At 39.7% G+C, this 13,046-nt stretch overlaps 1 protein-coding gene across 4 annotated transcripts in view; it reads right to left on the bottom strand.

Annotated features, from left to right (window-relative positions):
* The window catches only part of LOC101847820 (cysteinyl leukotriene receptor 2), an 80,828-nt gene that overhangs the window by 18,477 nt on the left and 49,305 nt on the right, over nt 1–13,046 (bottom strand). The window contains exons 1-2 of one of the 4 annotated variants that reach the window (XM_005097961.3): nt 7,772–8,031; nt 5,393–6,272 (exon numbers count right to left, since the gene is read on the bottom strand). The exons of 1 other annotated variant lie outside the window; for it this stretch is intronic. In XM_005097961.3, the coding sequence (XP_005098018.1) occupies nt 5,393–5,512 (120 nt within the window). In that variant the 5' untranslated portion in view covers nt 5,513–6,272; nt 7,772–8,031. Of the gene's footprint in view, nt 1–5,392; nt 6,273–7,771; nt 8,032–13,046 lie in introns of those variants that run through there. 2 more of the 4 variants (XM_035969679.1, XM_035969680.1) reach the window with 2 other exon arrangements.

Below are 13,046 nucleotides of genomic sequence, written 5' to 3'. Positions count from 1 at the left end.
CTATCCCGAAAAATGCTGTTTTGAGAAAATCGAAGGTAAAGTTTTGAACCCTTGTTCAGTTTCTTTAAAAGACAGGGAGCGTTTTCTCTATAATGAAACAATAAATATACACACCAATGGAACAAAACTTTTCCTATAGGTAGGGCAATGCCCACTTTTGGTGTAGCTCACGATTTCTGGAAACCCCCCAAATCTGGGTTAGCCCGCTTGTCCTTAAAAGCGACCATGGGTTTGAAAGAAAGGAACCACAAACGTCCGGAGAACATTTTGGTACTCGTTGGCGTAGACCGTAGTGTTGAAAGTGTGTGGCTAGGTTCTGTGGTGGAAAGACATTCCACCTCACACAATCAGACTGCCACTGCCCCATATGTCTATTTCATGGTATCTATTTCAATTATTCAGTAGTCTGTTAGATCTGGTCTCTTTCTTTGACGCCTCTAAAGTCTCGTGAGGCCGTCACAGTGACTCAAGCAAATCATTGACTGGCCTGGGGAAAGACCTCTATCCCAGTTGCATATAGGTTTATTCTGTTACGATATTTCTTTCAAAGGAAGAACATGACAGTAGTATCCCCTGTGACAGCAATTCAAATGTTAGATAACTTTTTCTTTTAAATGGTCAATGACTCATTTCACAACGATGCTCAAGAACTGAAGCATTGCATCATCAAAATGTTTCATTGTTTTTTTTTAATCAATCTGTGTAATCTATTCATTTGCCCTAGACAATTTGTAACATAGTACACAATTCAAATATTATTAATTGTACAATTAATAATATTTGAATAGTGTACTATGTTACAAATTGTCTTGGGCACATACAGTGTCAATTACACAATTGACGCATATTATTTTATCTAAAAGAAAAATGTAGCCTTAGCAGGAATATTTGATTTTGTTACTTTGATGTTATTGAATTTATAATAAAAATGATAACAATTGCATTTATACAGCGCAAATCCATACTCTACACAAGGATCCATGCGCGTTACATCTATAATTACCTCAGCAATCCTTAGAACACCCGAAAGCGCTCAGCTTCTCGGGAAGCAAAAAGCGCAAACTGCCATTTTACAGGGGGGTAAAGCATCAACATACAGGCACGGTTTTGAGCTGTCTATGCCCAGATTAAATGATGAAAGATTTGTGTAAAGTACCTTTTCCAATGATACAACACCGGGTCGAGATGAGCCTGGAACTCGCAAAACCCACAAGTTCACGATAACCACTGTGATGTTCTAACCACCAGACAATCCAAAACAGGGCGTTCGTTTTAAAGATGCACAGGACGCGATCTTAGAACTGTCTTGAACAAACTCCAAATGTCCAGCTGTACATTACTCGTACTCTGAACGCGCTCAATTCCAATCACGAACTAGGGAGTTGGAACAAAATCAGACTTCAAAACACGCCATTGATCGTAATAACTTTTGCCTCAAAGGGAAGATTTTTCAACAGCTCTTACAGCTGTGACAAAACCTCCCCAAACATTAGAAATCGAAGTTAGCAGAAGAAAGCACCCAGCTCGCCATGAGCATGTTTAAAAGAGCCGACTAAAAGAGAGAGAGAGAGAGAGAGAGAGAGAGAGAGAGAGAGAGAGAGAGAGAGAGAGAGAGAGAGATTATACCGCCTGACAACACACTGGGCGACACGACTGATCAAACCTTTTAGTCCCATCGTTTTAATGGAAGTTTATTATCGAAAATACACTTAGAGTGTTCTCAAGTACGTTCTGTTCAGAGAGTACCTTTTGATGTCTCACTGATGAGGGATTTTGAACTGCGCCATGGGAAAGACATCCACTTTAAAAATAGTAATTATAGAAAAGACATCTACTTTACAATAATCACGAGCTACAGTACCTCCCCACATCCTCAACATTATAATGTTCTTCCCAAGTTGAGGTAGATCTAGTCGATTTCTGTCTGAAGTATACATTTGAATATAATAATATTGAGAAGTTAGTACTATTCTAGTTCGAAACCAGTTCTTCTGGTATGGACATAATATTAAATCTATTTGAAAGATCTGAAATCCAGTTTCCGAAATGGAAAACTCAGCTGAACGCAGGTTTTCATTAGAGCCCATTCAACTTTACTAGTCATCTTTCACGATGTTTGCGCTATTCACAGCTATTGGAAACGTGGCTCAGCGAATCAAATGCCAGGCAATTTTTAAAAAAATTGTTTTTTGAACAGATAGTGGATTTTCGTCTCATTTTTCTCAAACCGTAGAAAAATTAAAGCATTTCATATATAAATACAGGTAGATACAGAAATATTTCTAAACTTGATGCTTATGAGACAGGGTGATAAGTGGATCCGAGAAGAAATTAAAAACAATAGGCTGTCACAATGTGTCTTTCACCTCTTCGAAATTCAAAGCGTAAAGGCCCGGAAATCCGTAACGATTAATTGCACAAAATTTGGATGATCCATCGTTCATACGAGCTTAAAAAAAGGACTTCATTTTGAAAATCAGCGTATCAAAATTATCAAAATAAGTGAATAGGCTTTAGAGGAATCTGCCTTGGTGCAGTATTTAAACTTTAGCAAACATTTTATTTTTTGTTTGATACAGAGGTCGAGCGTGTTGCATTTCTGGGGTGGACGCTTCGATCAAAATGTTGAGACTCTCACAAACTTAAAATATTTAGGGTCAATCGTGTCAGACAAAGGATCATAGCGCGAAACATTCTCAAGAATAGCACAGATCACAGCCATGCAAACTAAACTTGGACATATTTGGAGAAACAGGAACATCGCCTTAAGTTGAAAGATCAGACATACGTGCTCCTTAGTCGCATCAATATTTCTATAATAATATGTATGTGAGTCCTGGACCCTGACAGCAGACACTGAGAGAAGAATAAGAGTTACTGAGATGAGATGCTTCTGTAAACTGCTCAACACCTCATACAGAGACGATGTCTCCTATGAAAACCTGAACAGATGAATAAAAAATGTAAACGGGCCCTACACCGACCTTCTAGCATTAATAAAGCAACGCAAGCTGATGGCATGGCTATGTCAGACCTTGGTGAAACCATTCTACAAGGCATTGCGCAGGAAGGACAAAGGAGAGGCAGACAGAAGACGAGAAAGGAGGATATAATCCTCGAACGGACAGGCATGGAGATGTCGGGCACATTGAGGAAAACAGAGAGCCGAGAGGAGTGGAGGAGAGATGCTGTCGTCTGTCAGAAGCGACCCAACGGATGACAAATCTACGGAAGCAGAAAACAAAAATCGAGCACTGTCATGGGCGTCCCCCTTTGGTCTCTCTTAACCCCCCCCCCCCCCCCCAACAAACTACTGCGTCACAGACAGGCAAATAAAGAGCAAAGCACCAGTCTCAGCAACTTTTCCTTCCCCACCCTTCATTCGGGTTCGAACAGAGTCAAATGTGGTTGAATGATGTATCTGATCTGAATGTACATTTTGTCAGCTTTACTTCTCTTTTCATAGTGGATTTTAATGAGAATAATATATAATCTAATTTTTTAATGTATGCCTGCATGTGTTTTTACGGTCCTGTACAGCCAAGAAAAATTTCCCTTTGCGATAATAAAGTATTATCTTATCTTAAGGTGAGCTCTATGGTAAACACACATAACATAACACCAGAGTGCACAGCATTGAAGGTTATTATGCAAGTCAGTGCGTCAGATATTGCTACTAAGTATAAATAAAAGAAAAAGAGAAAAAAACACCAACAGCACCAACAACACAAGCATAAGAAAGGACCGTCATTTCTAAAGTACCAAGCAACGGTTTCTAGGCCTCTTTTATCACGGTCCCGTTAACCACGACGCGGGACCTCTCAAGTATACGTCCATCTCCGATAGGATTGCCTTTAATAAGACTGATATTTTGGGAGCATCTCAATGGATATTAAAATTATAAGGGTTCTAAAAGGCTGACAGGGAATTGAATGGGTCGCCTGCAGAAGTTCAAGACTTAGTGAGAGGAGCAGAAGGCTATATGGAATCAAACATTGCTTGGAACCGTCAGCATCTACACACTTCGAGATGTGCTTCTTCAGGGGACAGAACGCTTATGGGTATTCCCCTTGTGCAGTGATGTCGGTCCTTCAGACAAGTAACAAGTAACAAGTAAATGGATCACAGGAACGGTCAGAGAAGCTGGCTATCTACAATTAAAACCACAAAGGCAGGAACAGGTGATGGAACAACAATGCAGAAAGAACAATAAAAACGATGGAAAAGAAGAAAAATATTATGTTCTATTTCTCTCGAGATTCGGTGTGAAGTAATGAGACAACAGCTGTTAGAACAGAAATGATGGAGCTGGAATACGATTAGTGAAATATCTCTGAGGGTTATATAGTTCGGGGCGACGTGTTGTCAGCGAAGCAGAATCGTTTATGCAGTGAAGTTAAAAAACCCCCCCAAAACCCCAACAAAAACAAACAACAAAAACAAGCATAAAAAAACCCCTTCCATTTTAGTTTTGAATACGGCTAACACTTCTTTTCAACATTTATTTCTTAAGAGATTTCACTTAAAGTAGACAAATAAATAGATAGGCAGATCTATCTCACTTAATATTACATAGATAGGCAGATCTATCTATCTATCTATCTATCTATCTATCTATCTATCTATCTATCTATCTATCCATCTATCTATCTGTCTATCTATCTATCTATATCGTACCCAGCAATCGGGTAAGTTCTCGATCTTACAGTTTGAGATAACAGTGTGCTCAATGGGGACACACAAAAAGAGAAATGTGCACACACCTTTCCACAGTTTGACTCACATTTCCTCTTTGTCACTCAACATTCATTTTAGTTTTAGTAAGTGTTTTACGGCAACTGCAACACAATAAGGTCATATAAGTACCGAAGATTAGAGGTGTTACAAGAGAGTAACAAACATAAAAAAGGAGGAGAGATACGGACGATAGATGTTTGATAAGAAAGAAGAAGCAAACCACATCAGAGCACCCGCACACCACCCACTCTCTACATTCGTTAGATCGTATTTCTCTCTGCCTGTCAAGGGCTAATCCAGGCTGAGGTGTAGAAAACGTCCCAAAAAAAGACAAACAAAGAGACGTACCCAGTAATAAATCTCCCCACTCGGAAATCGAACTTACGTCGTCTGTGTTTAGCAGGTAGAGCGGTGGTACTTTGACACCGGGATAGTATCTTAAGAGGTTCTGAGAGAGAGAGAGAGAGAGAGAGAGAGAGAGAGAGAGAGAGAGAGAGAGAGAGAGAGAGAGAGCGAGCGAGGGTAATTGAAGAATATATTATAATTCCCCATGTCATGATGTAGTCACTGGCCGAGTTATAATATAATATTTAGGGGTTTAATTTTTTTTAATTTTTAAAAAGTATCACAATATAAAATGACGTGTTCTCCTTACCTCATTGCAGATGTCTAAGCCCATGACCCGGTACTTGAGGAACAAACATAGATCTTTCACAGAGACCATCAAACCGCCGGACGAATGACCAGGGACAAGACGGAAGCTGCTGCTACTCATCGATTCTCCACGATGACGATTGTGTGGTCAGTGTGAACACACCATAAGAGAGCCAGTTTGTGTGTCAGTGTGAACACAGAATAAGAGCCAGTTGTGTGTCAGTGTGACCGCAGCATAAGAGCGAGTTGTGTGTCAGTGTGAACACAGTATCAGAGCCAGTTGTGTGTCAGTGTGAACACACCATAAGAGATATGCATAAAATATGCGATCAATGTGGACACACCTTAAGAGATAAGAGGGTGTCCAAAAAGAACACTTAATAAGGGAACTGTGAGCACACAATATGAATAAGAGCCAACTGCAGGAATGATCAGAAATACGCAACCAGTATATTTCTCGTGATAGCAACAGTGTTTTTTTAAAATAAGAGAACAGTCTTGGTCTGTCACAAACTGCTATTGCTTGACGTGAGAAATTTGAGATCCCAAACTGCTTGGAATATCTATCTACAGCACTTAATATGAAGAGTGAAAGAACACACTGTGTCAAGTTTAAAGAACCTTTGGTATGTTAAATCTCGATGTAGTCAACATTACTCAAAGTTTAATTTCCACGTAAAATTGTGTAGAAATTTGAAGATATATATATACACCGACAAAATCCAGAGTTCCAGTATAGCCACTTGAAATCGAGTCAGTTTTTATTCCATATGCCGAGAAAATAATACCATCAGTGACAATTTCTAGTTTTGTCTCTCTGTGTTTTGTCTTGTTCCATTTTGTCCATCCATACTGTTTCAATCAGAAACAGCTCCAACTACCTGTTAATCAGACATTAAAAACAATCACATTAGACCCGTATGAAAAGAAAGACAGTCGTCCATACGAACGTGTGAAGTTAGGATAGTAGTCCTCAACAATACGTTTCTTTTGATCAATGCCGTTTATCCCAAGGGGTTTTCTTTCATGATACTTCCTGATATTAGGAACATAGCTATCTAATCAATGGAATAAACACCCCATTGGAGCTTTTTGACTACATCTTGGGTTCTGACACGTGACTAGCGAGACAGAAACGTGATTACGTTGACATCAGACCTTTAAACCAACCAACCAACCAACTAACCAACCAATCAACCATCCAACCTACCAACTTACCAACCTACCAACCAACCAACCAACCCACTAGCTAACCAACCAAACGATCATCCAGCCAACCAACCAACCCAACAAAAAAACAAAACAAACAAACAACACAACAAACAAACAAACAACCAAACAAGCAAACAAACAAACACACGTGTTTAATTCTTTCACTAAATTAAACAATAGTATTTTTGGCTTTTTTGCAGTAATTTTTCTAGGAGATATTTATTGATTTTGTTATATTCTTGAAGAGGTCATTTGACATATTGTTGTAATGCTTATTGGAAAATGCATCTCTATAAAAAATAGTATGTATGGATGGGTTGGTTGTGTGTGTGCATATGTGTGTATGTGTGCGTGTGTGTGTGTGTGTGTGTGTGTGTGTGTGTGTGTGTGTGTGTGTGTGTGTGTGCGCGTGTGTGTGTACGTGTTTATGTATTTATGCGTATATCAGACTGTGCATGTGCGTGGTAAGTGTATGTGTGTGCATTACGGGGTATGTGTAAGAGTGTGAGTATGTGTGTGTGTGTGTGTGTGTGTGTGTGTGTGTGTGTGTGTGTGTGTGTGTGTGTGTGAGTATAATGTTTGGGTGTTGGAATGTGAGTGTGAGTGTTTATATAATAATTACTGTGTAATTTGTATTCGCGAATGTGTTTGACATGTAATGTTTTGATTCTATGTACAATTATTAAATATTGGTAACAATGGTAGATAGATAGCATTTGTATAGCGCAAAATTCCCGCTCAACAGCAAGCTCTTTACGCTGTACAATCTCTATATATTAGTAAGTGTATGTTAAAGAGTATGGTGATAAACGAGATAAACATTCGATGTGGTTCTGCGGACTGAATGTGTAGGGATGTTAGTCCTTTTAGAAGGTGGTTCTCTAATGTGTACCTGAATACCACGAAGTTCTTCACTGAAAGAAATGACGTTTTAATCTTGCGATCTAAAAGTTAAAACGCAAAGTAGCTTGTGAAGCAGACATTACTTTGTTTTGTTTGTGAAACCTTCCATTTGATGAACTCACATGTTTAGAAAATTGCACCTAAAATATTTCTGCTATTGAGGAAAATGACACTGAAAGACACAAAGTGTTCACACATATAATATACATTCATACATAAATCAGTTTATAAAAACTTTTGAAGAAATTCACAAATTAAGTATCACCACTCAGAGAAAGTAACGCACTCCGCTTGAAATCTTTCAGGAAAGCCTTTCACCAGTACCTATACCACAAATACATACAGCGCTCTGGGGACATAGAGCAATGTTCTGTCACAGTTCTGTGGTTTGTGAGTCGCGCGGTTAATTCGTTTGCACAAAGTGATGAGCGCGTCATCGACTCTCCGCTGTCTTCAGCCCGCGCTTTGAGCTCACGCGGGCGGTATTAAACTAAACAGCGTCTCTTGTCACACACACGCACACACGCACACGCATACTCACTCACACACACACACACTCAGTGCTCACGCTGCCTCTTAACTTCGCTCGGGGGTGGGCTGTGGGCACGGCAGCGGGTGATAGAGTGATGGAGGGGATGTGAGGGATAGAGAGATAGAGAGGGTCAGGGAGAGAAAAAATAAATGAGCATTAGGTGAGTTGGGGGGGGGGGGGTAGAACTGGTGAGTTTGTGGGTGAGTGAGAGTTATAAGGTGAGTGAGGGACGGGAGGGATAAAGTGGGCGAGGGAGGTAGTGCTAGAGAGATTTATTTATTTATTTATTTATTTATTTATTTATTTATTGGGGTTCAGGGGTCGGGAGGAGGCGGCCGTCTCCAGTCCCCGATATTTATTTGAATACGTGCAAGAGGGAGAGGGGGAGAAAGGGAGAGAGGGGGAGAGGTAGTGCTGGAGTTGGGGAGGGGAGAGTGAGTGAGTAACGGAATGAGAGAGTGAGTGAGTGCGTAGAACAAAGAGTGAAAAAGCGAACCAATGAGAGAAGGAGTAATTCAATGAGATGGTTTTCTGTTTTACATATTAGCCAATATTCTTCTTCTTCTTCTTCTTCTTCTTCTTCTTCTTCTTCTTCTTCTTCTTCTTCCTCGTGGTCTTTAGGCTCCTCCTCCCCTTTTTCCTCTGCTCCCCTACCTCTTTCTCCTTCCTGTCTCCTTCTCCTTTTCCCCGTTTCCTCTTCTCCCTCTCCTCCCCCCCACTCCTCATCTTCTCCTCCTCCTCCTCTTCCTCCTCCTCCTCCTCCTCCTCCTCCTCCTCCTCCTCCTCCAACTCCGCCACCTCCCCCTATTACTACCGTCGGCATCACCACAACAACAAGGGAGTGGGTGTGGGGAAATATGGGGTGGAGGAATGGATGTGGTAAGATGGGGGAAATGGGTGGGGCAAGGGTGGGGGTTGGGGGAGGGGGGTGGTGATGAAAAAGCCAGGTCTGTGTATAGTGAGAAGCAGGTGACGGGGATGGGTCTGCTATATGTCTGTTTTCTTTTCCTGGTGTGGGAGAGAGAGAGAGAGAGAGAGAGAGAGAGAGAGAGAGAGAGAGAGAGAGAGAGAGAGACAGAGAGACAGACAGAGAGAGACAGAGAGAGATAGAGAGAGAGAGAGAGAGAGAGAGAGAAAGAGAAGGAGAGAGAGACGGAGAGAGAGAGTGTATCCCTATAATACTCCACAGGACGCGGGCAATATTGCATACAGATGTAAGTCCATTTTGGTGGCCTTTGAGATACGTCTGCATACAATACTACCCCCGAGGATCAATAAAATGTTTATACGCTTGGATACGTTTGTCAAAATCTCGCTCTTTCAAAAATTAAAGGTCCCTTAGGACTAGGATGACAGCTCAGTTTGTAAAAGTGGCGTTTGTGTGGCGTCGATGGCCTGTGATTAGGCTACCGGACTCGTAATCGTGAGGTTGAACGTTCGGGGGTTCGAGCCGCGGGCCCGACGTAGTGTCCTAGGGGAAAGGCACTTTACACGAATTTTCCTCACATCACCCAGGTGAAAATGGGTACCCGGCGAGACGTGCTGATAACGTTATCAGCACGTCTCGGTACCCAGCCATAGACAGCGAAAGATCTTTGTCAGTATGTTAGTGTTTTATAGCAGATAAATGGACGCTTGTACTGTATGCTTCCCACGAAATTGAGGTTGTTTCAGAATGCTCTCAGGTCTGCTGGGGTAATAGTATAGATTTGAAAGCGCAAAGAGCTTTCTGTTGGGCGGGGATTTACACTCTATACAAATGCTATTTATTCTTATTAAACGAACATGATTTTATCACCTTTAGATGGCAGACTATCCAGAATCAGATTGAGCCTGATTTTAGTGGCGAGATAATTGGCTAAAGAACAGACTGACGTATATAGTTAATTTTCTTATTGCACCGCGAGGGTGTACAAATAATAATAATAATGATAAATAGCATTTATACTGCGCATTTCCATTTTCTAAAAACTGCTCAATGTGCATTACAACGAAAAAGACATCACATCTTAAAAATTAATCCCCGTGCGTGTACGTAAAACAAATTATTATACATATAATATAAAGGTATATGTGTAAAAAATTTATATGAGTCTCGCAGTGAAGTTGGAAATGTGTTCACAAAAAAATACAATGCCATAAAAATTCTCTAACGGTAACAATAAATTTGAAACGTGAGTAACTAGAAACATTCATTAAAACACTCATTCTATACAGATAGAAAAACATTTCCGTCCTCTCTCTCTCTCTCTCTCTCTCTCTCTCTCTCTCTCTCTCTCTCTCTCTCTCTCTCTCTATCTCTCTCTCTCTCTCTCTCTCTCTCTCTCTCTCTCTCTCTCTCTCTCTTTCTCTCTCTCTCGCTCTTCTCTCTCTCTGTGTCTCTGTCTCTCTCTTTCTCTCTCTCATTCCCACACGCTATTTCTTCAGTCTCACAGTCTGGCATACACATGCATATATACATATATATATATATATATATATATATATATATATATATATATATATATATATATATATATATATATATATATATATATATATATATATATATATCACAGTGCATCATTATGGCAGGGATGCTTTTGTTTATAAAAAATGCTTCAGCTGATTTTAGAAAATGAAAATTGTTGGGGCAGATCTTATTTTATATGGGATTTCGTTCCATACCTGGGTACAAAAGAACAAAAAGGAACGCTCGCGGTATGTTTTGTAATTTTGTTTTGGAGTTTTAAGAATTAGTTTACCAGAGGCTGATCTAAGGGCTGTAGGTGAATGATATAATTCCAGGATTATCATTTATACATTTAAAACAGAGAACGGCAGTTTTGTATTTGATCCTTACTTTTATTGGCAGCCAGTGTAGTTCTTTCGAATTGGTGTTACAGGCGATGCTTTCTTTTGTTTCATTATCAATTTTGCTGCTTGATTTTGGAGTACTTGTAACTTTGATAGTTTTTCGGCTGTCAAACCGGACAAAATAGCATTACAGTAATCTAACTTTGATAAAATCAGTGTTGTTACAAGTGTCTTGGCTGCTGCTTTGGTTAAATAATTTCTTACACTGCCAATTTTCTTAAGCTGAAAGTAAATACTTTTGCTGAGCAGGCTCATTTGGGAGGACGTAGACATATCATAATCCAACTGAACCCCTAGATTTTTAAGACTTCTTTTTGAAAGAATGGTATGGTTATTAATATCAATTTGTAGTTCTGGGAGATTTCTAATAGCTTTTGTATTTCAACTTTACATTATTTACGTATTGTCATTATTTAGTGTCAAGTTATTGCTGGTCATCCATATTTTAAAATCTCTAGTACATTGTTCACCAGAGTTGACTAAAAGTGGTATTTGATCGAAATAAATAAACTTATAAATTTGAGAATCATCAGCATAAAGATGGTAATTCAAGCCATATTGTCTTAAAATACCAGCAATAGTTTGTGTATATATTGTAAACAAGACAGGTCCAGGAACAGACCCCTGATGAACACCACATCTAAGCTAAACATTATCAGAACACGTGCTTCCAACCACAACTGCTTGTGTTTGATCTTTAAAATATGACTCAAAACCATCGCAGGACAATACCCTTTATGCTAAAAGTAGTGTTTAATCTCTCGAGTAAAATGTCATGATCAATGGTATCGAATGCAGCCGAAAGATCCAATAGAGTAAGAATAAACAACTTCTTTTCATCAATATATTTTAAAATATCAGTACAGACCTTAAGTAAGGCTGTCTCGGTACTGTGGTGTGCCTTATATGCTGACTGATAGACTTCGTTAAGAATATTTGCTTTAATATGATGTAACAGTCTATTAGACACAACTTTTCCAGAATTTTGGATAGGAAAGTTCTTTTTATCTAGTCCAGCTTTTTTTCAAAAGGGGTCTAACATGTGTTATCTTAAGGTAATTTGGTACTGTGCCTGTGAGGAGAGTCATTTATAATTTGAGTGATATGTGGAAGAAGTTCATGCAAACATTTTTTTAAAGGCTGGTGGGCATGGGGTCTAAGACGCAACTTTTTGATGGACTATCTAATTTGATCTTTTTGATTTCTACTTCCGTTGCTGGAGTAAAATAATCGATGACTAGCCCCTTAAACTGATAGTAATTTGGGGCCAGACGGCTGGCTCAAGTAAGCAAAATTGCTTGTTTTAAAACTGTACGCGTCCTTATGACGCACAGCGCTGGAGCAACGAATGCATCTCAGTTCTCTCTCGGGTATACCACAGACACCATAATTCCAGCAGGCAGATAAGACCTAATCGGAAACGGCCCACCCAAGAATCGCAATCAAACTCAAGACCGATCGATCGCTCGAAGTCCAATTTCCATAATGACTGGTCAGTTGTGTCCAGACCAGAATGTCAGTGGCTGCCGTGGCTCAACACAACCAGGACAGGACAGTTGTCGTGTTAAGAGCATGCACAAGTAGTAATCACAGTGGCGATACATAATAAATATCATTATGGAAGGCATCGTGGTGAAATCAGGCAGTCGTCAAAACAATGAAATGAAATCAAAGAAACCAGTATTTTCTTGGATGTTGGGGATTAATTTTTAAAATAATTTTCTTTTTTGACTCAGCACCTTTTCTGTCCATTTAATAACACATTTCAGTGTGGATTTTTTTGGAAAAACATTGATTAAAGGCATACAAAATTTAGATTTTCAGTTTCCAAGGATTCTCTGGCTATGGGTGCTTCCAAACTTTGACGGCTTTTTTCTCGCAAAATTTACCCCAGACAACAGGCTACCCCCATTTCCCTCAGTCGCAAATATCTCGACTTCTATTCAAGATGTTTGGATATTTTTTCCTCAAAAGTAAGACAAATGAACAGGCTTTAAGATGATACCAATAACCTCATATACACAAAATTTGACAAGCGCCCGATTCCACCAGATTGGAGATAGATATTTAGACTAAACACAGAACGCAGGAGGCTGGCTGCTTCAGTTCTTATTTGCAAGGGTCAACCCGCCCTCAGTATATTGCAGCCCCC

Source organism: Aplysia californica, unplaced genomic scaffold (assembly GCF_000002075.1).
Source record: "Aplysia californica isolate F4 #8 unplaced genomic scaffold, AplCal3.0 scaffold00169, whole genome shotgun sequence".
Taxonomy (NCBI): domain Eukaryota; kingdom Metazoa; phylum Mollusca; class Gastropoda; order Aplysiida; family Aplysiidae; genus Aplysia; species Aplysia californica.
This window is presented reverse-complemented; position numbering and strand designations above follow the sequence as displayed.